At 43.4% G+C, this 12,400-nt stretch overlaps 1 protein-coding gene across 3 annotated transcripts in view; it reads right to left on the bottom strand.

The window, feature by feature from the left end:
* Cacna1e (calcium voltage-gated channel subunit alpha1 E) overlaps positions 1-12,400 on the bottom strand; it is a 479,237-nt gene that overhangs the window by 82,066 nt on the left and 384,771 nt on the right. For all 3 annotated transcript variants that reach the window (XM_063240090.1, XM_063240088.1, XM_063240089.1), the window contains exons 11-20: positions 9,796-9,849; positions 9,076-9,165; positions 7,603-7,812; positions 6,762-6,874; positions 5,093-5,205; positions 4,612-4,743; positions 4,249-4,321; positions 3,286-3,403; positions 2,254-2,321; positions 722-819 (exon numbers count right to left, since the gene is read on the bottom strand). In XM_063240090.1, coding sequence (XP_063096160.1) covers positions 722-819; positions 2,254-2,321; positions 3,286-3,403; positions 4,249-4,321; positions 4,612-4,743; positions 5,093-5,205; positions 6,762-6,874; positions 7,603-7,812; positions 9,076-9,165; positions 9,796-9,849 — 1,069 coding nt within the window. The remainder of the gene's footprint in view (positions 1-721; positions 820-2,253; positions 2,322-3,285; positions 3,404-4,248; positions 4,322-4,611; positions 4,744-5,092; positions 5,206-6,761; positions 6,875-7,602; positions 7,813-9,075; positions 9,166-9,795; positions 9,850-12,400) is intronic.

The following is a 12,400-nucleotide window of genomic DNA, read 5'->3' on the forward strand; positions in this document are numbered from 1 at the left end:
CTCCCGGCCTCCAACGTTGGCTCCAACAATCCAATCTCCACACAGGAGACCAACTTTTTTTTTCTTTTTAGTAAGGGGGATCAAACTCACGACCTCATGTTTGCCAGGCAGGCGCTTATACCACTAAGCTAAACCCCCAGTGTGGGAGGCTGACTTTTTAAAGGTGAAATCATATTATAACTCTGTTTCCACTTTTAGTCCTTCCATGATTGTCATTAGAATAAAAGCTAAAATCTTTCATTTGAGAATCAGGATCTTTGCTCTGGGTCCTGCCCACCTCTCTGGTTTTGCTGTCTTCTGCCTCCCTTATTCACTAAACATCAGCCATGCTAGACCTTGTGAGGGAGAATTTTTCTTCAAAATGTCACACAACTGCCTTCTACACGTGTACATCTCTACTTACACATTGTGTCATTGCAGAACACCTCCAGGACAGCCCCCAGGTACTCCTGATCATAGCTCTTGTTCTTCGCTGTCAGACAAGCCTGTTGTATTTACTTTATAGCACTTACTGCTATCTGAAACAACCTGCCTATTTGTCACATACCTCCCTCACTGAAATAAAAACTCCATGCAAAAAGAGGCTTTTCTCTTGCTCATAGCTATATTCTCAGGAACAGTTCCTAGAATGAATGAGGTACACTCCTACATCAATAACTTTAGGAACTGAAGGATGCACTTTAGCACAGCCCAGAGGTCTGTGAAGGGGCAGCCAACTCACTCGATAGAAGGCATGTTGGGTGCAGACATCGGGCTGACCTCCTTAGCCTTCTGCAGTGCATGTTTCTGATTGAAGGCTTCCTCTTCCTCCTGCTCATCCTAGACATAAAGCAGAGACAGCTTTGCCTGATATCCCCATGAAGGAGAGGAGCTTCCTTTGGCTCCCTCCAGGAGTTCTAAAGACCAGTACAGTTTGGCAAGAAGAGGAAGAAGTTAACAGAGCAGCATGAGATCAAGTTGGCTTAGAGTCCTCCAATGGGCAGAGGGCCAGAGGCCAGGCCCTTTGGGAGACAATGGCCTCATAACTCCCACAAGGCCACTGAGTATTTCCTCTCCCCACCCCCCAGGCTGCATTGGACACCCAGTGGATGTCCACTATTCCCAGCACTTGGTGCTACTGTCCATGACCGCTGATGAAGGCAGCAGCAGGAACCAACAGCGCTTAAATGTTGTGTGGTATCTGGCTCACATGGAACATGGCACAGTCCCATGAAGACAGCCCTGAATGTGAGCACCAAGTCTCAGTGCCCAGCACAGTGTCACTCTTGCACATCAAAGTATCCCATCCTGAGTTCTCAGTCAGAGACATCCTTCCCTCACTTGAATTCCTGCATGTAAGTCTTGACACCAAGGAAAAGCAGTTCAGGTAAACTGACTAGAATGGTTAGGAATACACATATCTTCCCAGCAAGTTCTGCTTTTCACATACATAATTCTTCATAGCAATGCTGAGGTAAGTATATTCTCACCTTACATGTGAGGAAAACTGATATTAATGAAGATCAGGAGTCTAGCCAAAGTTAAAACAGCCCAGTAAGTGGCAGATGTGGGATTCAAACCTAATTTTTTAGATATTTAACCTAGCGTTTTCCTTTTCATCTCATTCAGGTAAGAAGCTCCCCCAGGAATGTAGAGAAGAACAGGTAACACATGAAAAAAAATATGGAAAATCTCAGAAACATTACCAGGGCACTATGTGTCTCTGCCTAAAACCAAATTTGTGTTGTGTGGGGAGAAGAATTTTTAACCATCTCCATAGACCAGACTACTGCAATTAGTATTGCCACCTGCAGAATCAAAGGAAAGAAAGGAACAAATTGACAAAATTGAAACTTCCCCAGAATGGCATGGCCACCAGACTATCCCAACATCCATAGTTCAGGAACGACAATGCTCCTGGCTTCTCATACCCAAACCCTTAAAGGTTAGATCACAATAGCAAATGAAAAGTTTAAAATCCAAGAATTTAGTGTTTTCCATCATTCTTTATGTCATAATGCTAGAAGGGACCCCTGTGAAGGCTCATAGGGATGAGCTGTCATTGTCTTTATCTGATGAGACAAACCCAGGTGGGTCTAAGGGTCACCAAATTCAGTGAAAGTGAACCAGGTTTCCAAATTGAGTGCGTGGTTCTCTCGAACCTCCTCAAAGAAACATCTCTGGCAGCCTGAGTTAGATAAATGTAGATGTCCTGAGAGAGCTTCCAAGAACAGAGGATTTCCAATCCTCTAGTCCTCAGAGAGTAACGCTTACCTTGGTCAGTTCCTGAGCATTGGCTAGATTGTCCACAGCAATGGCCAAGAAGACATTCAGCAGTGTATCTATGGGTTATGGGTTAAGAATGCACAAGCGAAAAATCAGCAACTCTGAAAGGGTAGTTCCATGACTTTTCTGTCTGACACTGGCAGAAGTGGCTACAAATCACAGCAGGCATGAGGGGCTGAGTTGGAAGGAAAAAAAAGATACACTTCCCTTCTTTCATACATCATCTTTTCCTTCACACAGCGCAAAGAAATGTCTGACTCAAACTACTCAGGAGGCAATATAGCATGAGGAGATCTGACATCTATGGCCTTGACCCCATAACTAATAAGAAAATCAGTGAACATCAAGATATGTAAGGAGCTCTCTGCCATCTCACCTTCCTAGAAGATGGAATTGAATCCTACCTAGACAAATGGGCATCAGGCTATTCTGTCCTTAAAGGCCAATGAGATCCTATAGCCCCTGTCACTGATCAACTCTCAACAATGGACACTAACTTATTTGTCTCATTCTTCGCTTTAGGGTCCTAGAAGACTTCTATAATTCATTTAAGAAAATGTCACAGTCAGCACACCTGATTCTTTATGAAATCTATTTCTACTGCATGCTCTAACACCCAAAGCCTCAATTTTCTGACTGTCTTTGAGTTCAGATGATAGTGTAACATAAAACTGGTTCTAGCATAGAAAGCCAGATTCAGTAATCTTCAGAATAAAAGGAAAATCAATGTGCCATTGAAATGGACTGGTCTTCCATTTCTGTGACTCACTGTATAACTTTCTTTTTATGGATATCTCATGATTATAGTCTTGTCTGACCCTCAGCATCTACTTAGGTTTGTATTCTTTACAGAACTATCATACAAGTATTTTTGGATCATAATTCCTTTGGTACATCTAGTAATGTCCATTTAGACAGTCTCTTGGATTCCCCAGCTCTATCATTATGACTACCACCACCTACTCCTCACTGCCGGTCCAAGAAGGTGATCAGCATAAAGAAAAGCATTTTAAAGGATACAGTTTCCAAACAAGGTAAGTACAATGAAGTAGATGGCTGACCACATGCCTGAGCTGACTCCACCCTGAGAACGGATCCCATTGTACATCACCTCATTCCAGTCCTCCCCTGTCAGGATCTACACAGAGAAAACAACAGGCACATCAGAGCTCTGAGGAGGCAGGGAAGATGGGGCCAATGCAAATACTGCAGTTGGTTCTTTCCTATTTTCCCCCTTGCTGGGATCTCCTGCCAAGGAATGGGGAAAAGTCATTCCTTTGATTAGTTCTAAAGTTTTGTTTCATTTTGTTTTGTTTGATTGATAAGGAAGAGAATATTTGCCATTGAGAAATCATGATTAAAGGCTGTAATCTTTACTACAAAGTTCTTCCCTCCTCCAGCTCGGCCAGGTCGCCTCATCACTACCTAATTGTCACCAGAGCTGCCAATATGTAGCTCCCAAAACAGTAGGATTATTACAAAGAATGCCGTAAGTTCCAGTTGAGGAAACCTGGATCTGCTTCAGCCCCAGGTTCTAACCACTGTAATGCTTTTTTTTTTTTGTCTGTAAGAGGGTAAACACTACTGATGTTGAATTTTCTTCCTGATTTAAAAAGCTGTTTGATTTGGAGGAAGCATAGCAAAGATATCTCATTGAATGGATACATGGGTTAGAAGATGCTCCAGATTTCAGAAAAACATAAACACAATTTGTGGCTGAATGTCTCAGATTCAATGTCCTTCAACTTCACAGGTGTTGGAGGAAGGACAGCTAGGTGATGCTAACATAGTTCTTTTGTTATGGATAAGACTATGGCCCCAGAAGTCTGAGGATTGTGGTAACAACTGCTCAAAAAGGAAAAGTACTCTGCTAACTGGGAGGAGTCAGACAGGAAATAGGAATCCTGACAGTGTCATATTGTCATCCTCTAGTGTGTGGTCCAAGGAACCACATATAGCATTTCTAGACTCTCAGCCTTTTACCTGGAACACAGTCATGATAGCTGCAGGGAAGGTATCAAAATTTGCTGAAGGAGTCCCATCATTAAAGTTAAACCTGAAAAGGAAATTCAGAGAGAAAATGGAATGGAAATCTCGTATACCAAATTTCCTCTCCCAAACCCACAGTTTCATCCCTTACTTTCCCTTTCTCTAAGTTCCTTTTTCTTACTTTCCCTCAAAAGATGGTAGTAGTGATGACTACTGATAAACTATGCACATTACAAGGTGCAGGCAGTAAGACAGGGTTTGGGCTGATCATTCATTACAAGCCTCCATGTTGTACATCAATGACTGGCCCGAGACTGTTCAGAACCTCCTTCCAGTGGAAAGTGCTCCGGAACTTACCTGCCTCCAAACAGCTGCATGCCTAGTAGAGCGAAAACAACGATGAAGAGGAAGAGGAGGAAGAGCAAACTGATGATGGACTTCATGGAGCTCATCAAGGAGACCACCAAATTCCGAAGTGACGCCCAGTACCTATGAAACCAAGATGCAATTATGACAAAAGACACCAAAAATCATGTCACCCACAAGCTGAGCTCAGCACCGTCCTAGCAGTCTCTGAAATAAGCTGCATTTACAGAACTGAAGGAAAAGAGGCAGTGCTCCTCTTAGGAATGTGGCACTGAATCTGGTACCAGAGATATTTTTCTAGTTTGATATTTGGAGGAGGAGAAGCTGACAAATGGAATGGGAGTGAGGCAGCGAAGGGAAAGGTGTGGAAATGTGGGGTGGACAAGGAAGGGGTAGAATGAAATGCAATAAAGCAGAGAGAGAGGTTCCACTCTCAAAGATACCGGAAAGAGTCCAAGCTCTCATCACTTACTTGGTTATTTTAAATATTCTTAGAAGTCGGAGAGCTCGCAAAACACTGATTCCAAAGGATGTACCAGGTCTGAAGATTGCCCAGACTACTTCAAAGATGCTGCCCACTGTGACCTAAAAGACAAGACAAAAGACGAGGAGAAGAAAAGTACTCTGGATTCAGCACACACTCAGCTGCTCTCACTGGGCTATGGTGCAATTACAATTCTCCTCTCCCCACCCAGCCATGTCTCTACCAGGGCTCGCTATGTATGAATGAGAGAAATGAGACTGTCCTCCTCTCCCACTGCTTCCATTCCCCTTCCTAACTTTATCCTTTCACCCTCTATATTGGTTTGCTCACACCTGTCCTTAGTGATACCTACAACAGCAGTCACTACTTCTGTGCAAATTTGGTATCCAAATTTTTTTCACCTCATCTTACCTTGAACAAACAAAGAGAGATTTACAACACAGAAACTAATTTGAATTTGTACAGGTTGTTCCAACATAGAAATCAAAGAGAGGCCCTACATTCTCTCATTGCCCTAAAGTTTAGTACTAACAAGAATATTTTGTTTCTCAATTCATGAAGTATATTTTGGTCACTGAGGTCCCACACCCCTCCATGTGAGTCTTGGTTGACACAGGACATTGTTATCAGAAGTAGCAATTTTAAGTTAACATTTCAAGTATTTTTTGGCTTAATTATATATTTATTGAATATCTACTATGTTCTGGACATTGTTCAGGGTGAAATAACAAAACTAAATCCTCACGGTGATGTTAACAAGCACGTACACAAGGACAGCAAGGTTAAAATGGTCTCTCACTAGCTGTTATGCCTGAAAATTGCCTGTGCTCAGAACCATATGTTCCAAGTGAAAATGCAAATTGGCAAGTGCTCAAAATCTTTAGCCCCTAACTGAGGCTTTGGCAGGAAAGAAGTGGGTTTGGCAGAAAGAGAAGTGGCTGAGGAACCCCAAGTTCCATTGCTTCATTCTGCCACTGACTGGTTCCATGACCCTAGCGTGATGGTCTCTATTTACCTGTGGGTAAAAGGCTTAGTTATCTCCGATTCCATGAATGTAGCACATACTTTCTGTGAGCAGCACAGTAAAAGAACACAGGTGGATGCACTTTCACAACTACTAGCAACACACATCTAGATGTTACACAGGAAGCAAACAGTTGTTTGAAATGCTCTAGGTGGTGACTTGCTAATATAGGGTATGTGTGTTTGCATGAAGGTTTATCTAGATAATTATGTTAATTTTAAACTGAAGTAGAAGAAAGCCCCAAATACATAAACTTCTCTTTCTTATGGAAACACCTCTAGAATTAAGTTCTTTGTCCCTCACCCCCAGACTTCCCCCAAGATAATAAGTGGTTCAAACCTCTGGCTGGGGTAGCTTTGAAAAACCTCACTGAGCTATATACTTAAGTGTGCACTTTTTAGTGTATGTAGTATACATTAATAAAAATATTAAAAATCAAAGCACTTGAAAAAAAATCAAGCCCTAGCTTGGCAGGAGTCATTTACTTCTGAACTCCCTTTGGCTCATCTTACCTATTCTCCTTCTACAAATTCTGATTTCAGGGTTCATGCCGAGCGATAGAGCAAGCTGCTTATCTGAGACCACAGCCTATCAACATGAAATGGCAGGGTAGGGAGGCTTCAGAAGACTTACCCCAAAATCAAAGCAGTTGAATGAAGAGTGAAAATAAAGGCGAGGTCCCATGCCATACATCTTCAGGGACATCTCCAAAAGGAAGAGTCCCAGAAACAAAAATTCTGCATAGTCTGAAAACATTAAAGGTAGAGCATTTGTTCCATAGATAGTGTGAGCTCCCGCATTCAGCAACAAGTCCATATACCTACAGTGGAACCCACAAGACACTGCAAGGATGCTTGGTGACAGGTCAGTGCCAGCAAAGCCTACTGGGCAGAGATAGACTGAGTTCCAGGGTCAATCAACAGACACGTTTTGCTCTATTTCAACAGGCTGGTTTATCATTACCCTTTCGTGAATGGTGGCCCTCAGAGGCTAAAGAAAGCCTTTGATGGAAGAACTGGAGTCCACCCTCCACATGCTCACCCATAAATATCTCCTCACTCTCACACACACTTAGTGGCAACCTTATCCAGAGCTGCCCTGTAAGTTCCTTTTTTGGTTCATTTGAGGGACTCATTCCCCTAAGAACTCTCTCCCCATGACTTCAGTAACTCAAATTCCTACACCACCAAACCTCCTGAAGAGCCCCAGTGAAGGTCTTCTAGCATCCAAGTGTAACATTATCTTGTTAACTCATCCGTCAGGATTTGTTTGCCTGATTAAATAAGAAAGGAAGGCTGGGAACAGCAAGAAACAAGCCACCCCCTTGCAGATAGCTCTGGCCTCTCTCACAGTAGAATAGGCTCTGGGCTGGCAGAACTACACTGCCAGGTGGAGCCGACTTTGCCCTCTCACATTCATTCACATACTGATCCATCTGTCCCCAGCAGCGACCCCACAGTCACCCTTTACTTACAGAGGAGGTGAGTGAGCCACTGGGGCTGGTTGTGATGCACGATGGCTACACAGGCGGTGTTAAGAGCCACGAGGCTCAGGACGATCCAGTAAAACACCTGGGATTTAACCATGTGGCGAATAGAGATGCGTAGAAGCCTTTCTTTGTGCCGGAAATAGGAAGCTCCATCTACCTTTGTGCTCTTGATACTGGCTCGGGCAAGAGGTGTGCCTAGGAGAGGGGAAACGAGGAAGAATGAGGTTGCAAAATATCCTGGGATCATGCTCTGTGGCCAGGCGACATCCAAAGGGCAAGGTGGGCAGCTTGAGCCTCGGGGCAAGGCGACTGCCACATTGTAGGTCTGAGCAAGTCTTGTATGGGGTAAATAACTTCCATCCGCAATGACCCCGTTTTCCTCTCTGGGCACTCAATCTACCAAATCAAAAGATTCCAGGCAGGACATGAGGCAAACACCTAGCATCTTGAATCCTAACAGGGTTGTATTCATATTTGCAACAGACTGGGCTTCTCTCTGCCCTTCCCTTTTAAAGATGCTTCGGTCACCAGAACCTTTCTTCTGCATCTGTGATATTTCTGCCACTGGCAACGTAAAGTAGCAATGAGCTTTGAAAGTCGCTTCTGCTGTTAAGGATGGAGTGATAGCCTGTCATTTTTCTGGGGAAGAAAACCTGTCTTCAGTCAGAATCCGTAAGAAAACCTAGGATTGAACTTCGGTCACATCAAAGGTCTTTTAAGAGGAGTTAGTTTAATTTTCATACGGTGGAAGTAGGTGGGTTCTACTATGGCTAAGAAATGACTTCAAGTTCTCACATCTGAGTCACTAGAAGGAATCAGTCTTCAGGATCCTTTGAAAAATACAGGTTGAAGATCTTATCCAAAACACTTGAAACCAGAGGCATTTCAGATTTTTTTCTCAGATACTGGAACGTTTGTTATGCCTAACAATATATCTTGGGAATGGGACCCAAGTTTAAATATGAAATTCTTTTATGTGTCATATATATATAATAGATAAAAGGTAATTTTACACAATATTCTTAGATTTGTGCAATGGAACAAATTCCATGACATGGAATTTTCTACTTGTAGCACCATATCATCGCTTGAGAAGTTTCTGGTATTGGAGCCATTCAGATTTCAGATTTTTGGATTAGCGATGTACAACCTGTATCCCAAAGTACATTCTCAGTATCACACTCAGGAGAGAGAGAGGATATATCTGTGAAGGAGAAACATCTGCCATACTCAGAAAACCCCCACATCCCACATTTCACGTAAACAGCATCCCCTGGTTCTTTTTCTCCTGTAAATCATTTGTCAAATAGATTAGATTCCCATGCCTTCCCTTAGTTACAATCCTAAATTCTGGATCCTTTGGGTTCTTTTCCTCCTTGTGGTTCTTCTCAAAAGACAGAATCTTCGTTTTCATGGGAGATCCAGAGAAGTAAAAGAAGGTCTAACTGGATCACTCACCCACAGAGGAGATATCAACGCAGTGCTCATCGCTGGAGTCTCGGGTCATGGCCTCCGTCCGGCTCCTTTTGATGGTGGCCCTTCGAAGCACTACGCCAGGGAAGGGGAAGGCCAGTGAGAGGCCACAAGTACACCAGACCATCCTGGACAAAACTTTGAGGACTGTGGGCCAGAGGCCTTGTGCAAGGACTCTGTGTCACAGGCGTCTGCCTTTAGTATTGCACCAGGTTGACTGAGATTGAGACTGTGTACAGAACCACGAATTCTGCACTTACCAGCACCTGCTGAAACCCCAGGCCTCTGGAATCCTCACTAAAACTTATCTAAATGCAGTGGGTAAACAGACACTTCATATCTATTTGTTCTGGCTCTTCAGAAACAATGCCCTTCCTGGTAATGCAAGTGGTCTTAAGATGGTCCCTACAAATTGTACAAGAAGATCCCTTTATATATCACTGGTTGGATGATGGCCTTTTCATTGCACAGTATCAATCACATGCCCTGGAACAAAGCAACTCTCGGGTTTCATTTTCATCACTTTAAAGGACATTTAAATCTGTGACTCAAATCTCTTCACTTTAAAGCATGAGGGATTTTATTGCAGAGAGACTTGCATTTCAAATCCCAGAGCGTCTCTCTTTTCTTTTTTTCTCTTTCTCTTTTGATCAAGAGAGATTGCCGCAGCCAGAGACGGGCAAAGGCACTGTAGCACTTCCTTACCTTCTAAGGCTGAGGTCCCAGAATTTTTATTTTCTTCAGCAAGCATGACTTCCTCTGTAGAGAAACAAATGGTTTAGTAAATTATCTGTAAATTCCAAATTATTGTGCAAAATGAAAATCCTTCAGGGACAGCTCTGAGTCAGAGCCACAAACGGTGAGCAAAAGGTTCAAAGCCTGTCGCATAGAAAGAAACCAAGTGTCACCAGGGAGCACAGAGTACTAGGTCTATCTGTGATGCCCTTGCTCAGGACTGTACCTTGGATGAGGACCCCCTAGACTGATAGGAGTGGAAAAGTTCCATTTCTGTTTTTATTTTCACTCAGGGTTCTTTCTCTTCTAAGCTCCTAGAGTTTTTCTAGCAACAGAACTTTCTAATTTCTCTTGTCTCCCTACACCATAATTCCTACTTCCTTATTCAGGAAATCAATCCAGGCTTTGGGCACCACCCTGTCCATATCTTTGAGGAGGAGACTGAGGCAGAAGCACAAAGATCAGAGAGCTATAGGGCTGAAGTGTGCCTCCTTGCCATCACTACCTTGCTTCAGTGAAGCAGGGCTTGAGTCCACCATGATTTGTCCCCGTGGCATAATAAAAAACTAAATAAATATTTGGGTTTTGTCTGTGGTTCCTGGCACAGAACTCTTTTATATGCTAATGGATGATTCCTAGAGAGGAGACGGACCCTGGCTAGTTTAAAGCATGGCAGCTATTATGTGGAAACTTGACCACATAATTGGAGAGCTAGATTTTTACTGTACTCTGCATCCCTACCTCTGGGGAGGAGAGAGGTGAGACTGAGTTCAATCACCAATGGCGAATGATTTAATCATGCATGCTCAAGAAATACAATCTCCATAAATCCCTCTAATCCACGGAGCTCAGGAGTTTCTGGGTTGGTGAACACTCCCTCTGCTGAGAGGGCACACCTTGCTCTGAGTGTCTCTTTCATCAGCCATTCCAGTTGTAGTCTTTATAATAAACTAGGAAGTATTGTTCTTCCTCACTTTTGTAACTCATTCTAGCAAATTATAGGATCTTTGGCCACTAGAGGGGTGGGTAGATGCAGGGATTGTAAGATCCTACAAATTTGTAGTCATCCAAGGAGAAATGTGGGTCACCTGGAAACCCCCACTTTCTGGTATCAGTTTTGTGGAGGATCTATGCTAACTTTGGGTAGCCTTAACTCTTAGGCTTGAACTGAGTTGTTAGTCACTCAGGCAGTGCTGTAAAAATGAACGACTTGGTGTTTAATTGATGAATTTGCTTTTTCATGTTTCGAAGAAACACCATACTATCCCTAGGTTTAAAGGGTCCTCTACTCCAAGGGTAGATCTAAGGGGTACTATTCTCTACAAAGTCCTGTTACAATAAACCTCACTAGCATCCCTCTAAAAGGGCCAACGAACAGCGCTTCTATCCCAAGTTTGGTGATTTCCTGAGTGCCTTGCTGGAAAAGACATCGACAGATTTCCATTCTCAACCACTCTCAACAGATAGGCCAGGGAGTAGATGGCCACAACCATCGCTCCTGAAGATCCCATATGCTGGGGAAAAGCTTGTGATGGTACCAATTAAACAAGAGTTTAATTTAAGCACTTATAACAAGTAGAAGGATGAGTAGGAGAGGGTAAAGTCATTACCATAATTTCACTTGCATATAAAATTGAGAGTATGCAATGTATTTCTGAGGGAGGGGACCATTTTGAGGCTTGGACATTACTATGTGGGATGGCCATTATGCCAGGTCATAAATGTTTAGCTTTCTTTTTAAAGTAAGCCTCTGGCAGAACACTGAGCTAACAGGTTAAGTGTTATTGGTGGAATGTTTCCTCATACAGACAGACAATGTTTTAAAGGCATTTTATAGCACAAGTTGTTTGGAGGGCATCATTTTAAAATTCGGACCTTGGTAAAATACCTCATAGCAGCATTAATTACTGTGGCCAGAGAGTTACTTTTGCTGCAAAGTGTCAGGCTTTGGCCTGGGGAGAAAAGCCCCATGGCAGATGGAAGGTGTGGTGCTTCTGAGGATCTCTGGGAAAAGCTGAGGCTCTTCATGTGTCGAAGCCTCCCCTCCCCCACTGATGCCTTTTGCCAAGTTCGCTTTCAAACTGGAGTGTCTTTCCAGGGAAATGTAACCCATATGTCTCTGATTCACTCATGCTCCATTTGTAAAGGGAAGGGCCAGGAAGCACAATTTGACGTTGCAGCGTGTCTTTTTTTCTTAGAGAGAGAGAGAGCTGGCTTTGCCAACTGGGAGAAAGGGAAGCCTTGGAATTTTCCAAGTATCTGAAAAGCACGCCACAAAACAGAAGAGCAGCAGAGCTGGTCACCTGACCCTGTGTGGGGTCACAACCAGGACTGGGAGGATTCTTTTCTGGTTCTGCTGCCAGTTCGCTCTGCAGTCTGTCAGATGGTTTCTGCCCCGAGGATGCCAAGGACAGTTGGGAACAGCAAGCTGCCTGCCTACCCTGGAGGCAAATCAGCTCACCCTCCTATGATAATGCTGAGTTACCATTTCAGGAAGAGGTGGGGAGACTCATAATCACGAGCCCCTAGACCACTGTCTTGAAGGAGTGAGGATGAAGTGGACATTCAGTCAACA

Source organism: Cavia porcellus, unplaced genomic scaffold, assembly GCF_034190915.1.
Source record: "Cavia porcellus strain 051 isolate PalLab524CR breed Dunkin Hartley unplaced genomic scaffold, mCavPor4.1 scaffold_29, whole genome shotgun sequence".
Classification (NCBI taxonomy): Eukaryota; Metazoa; Chordata; class Mammalia; order Rodentia; family Caviidae; genus Cavia; species Cavia porcellus.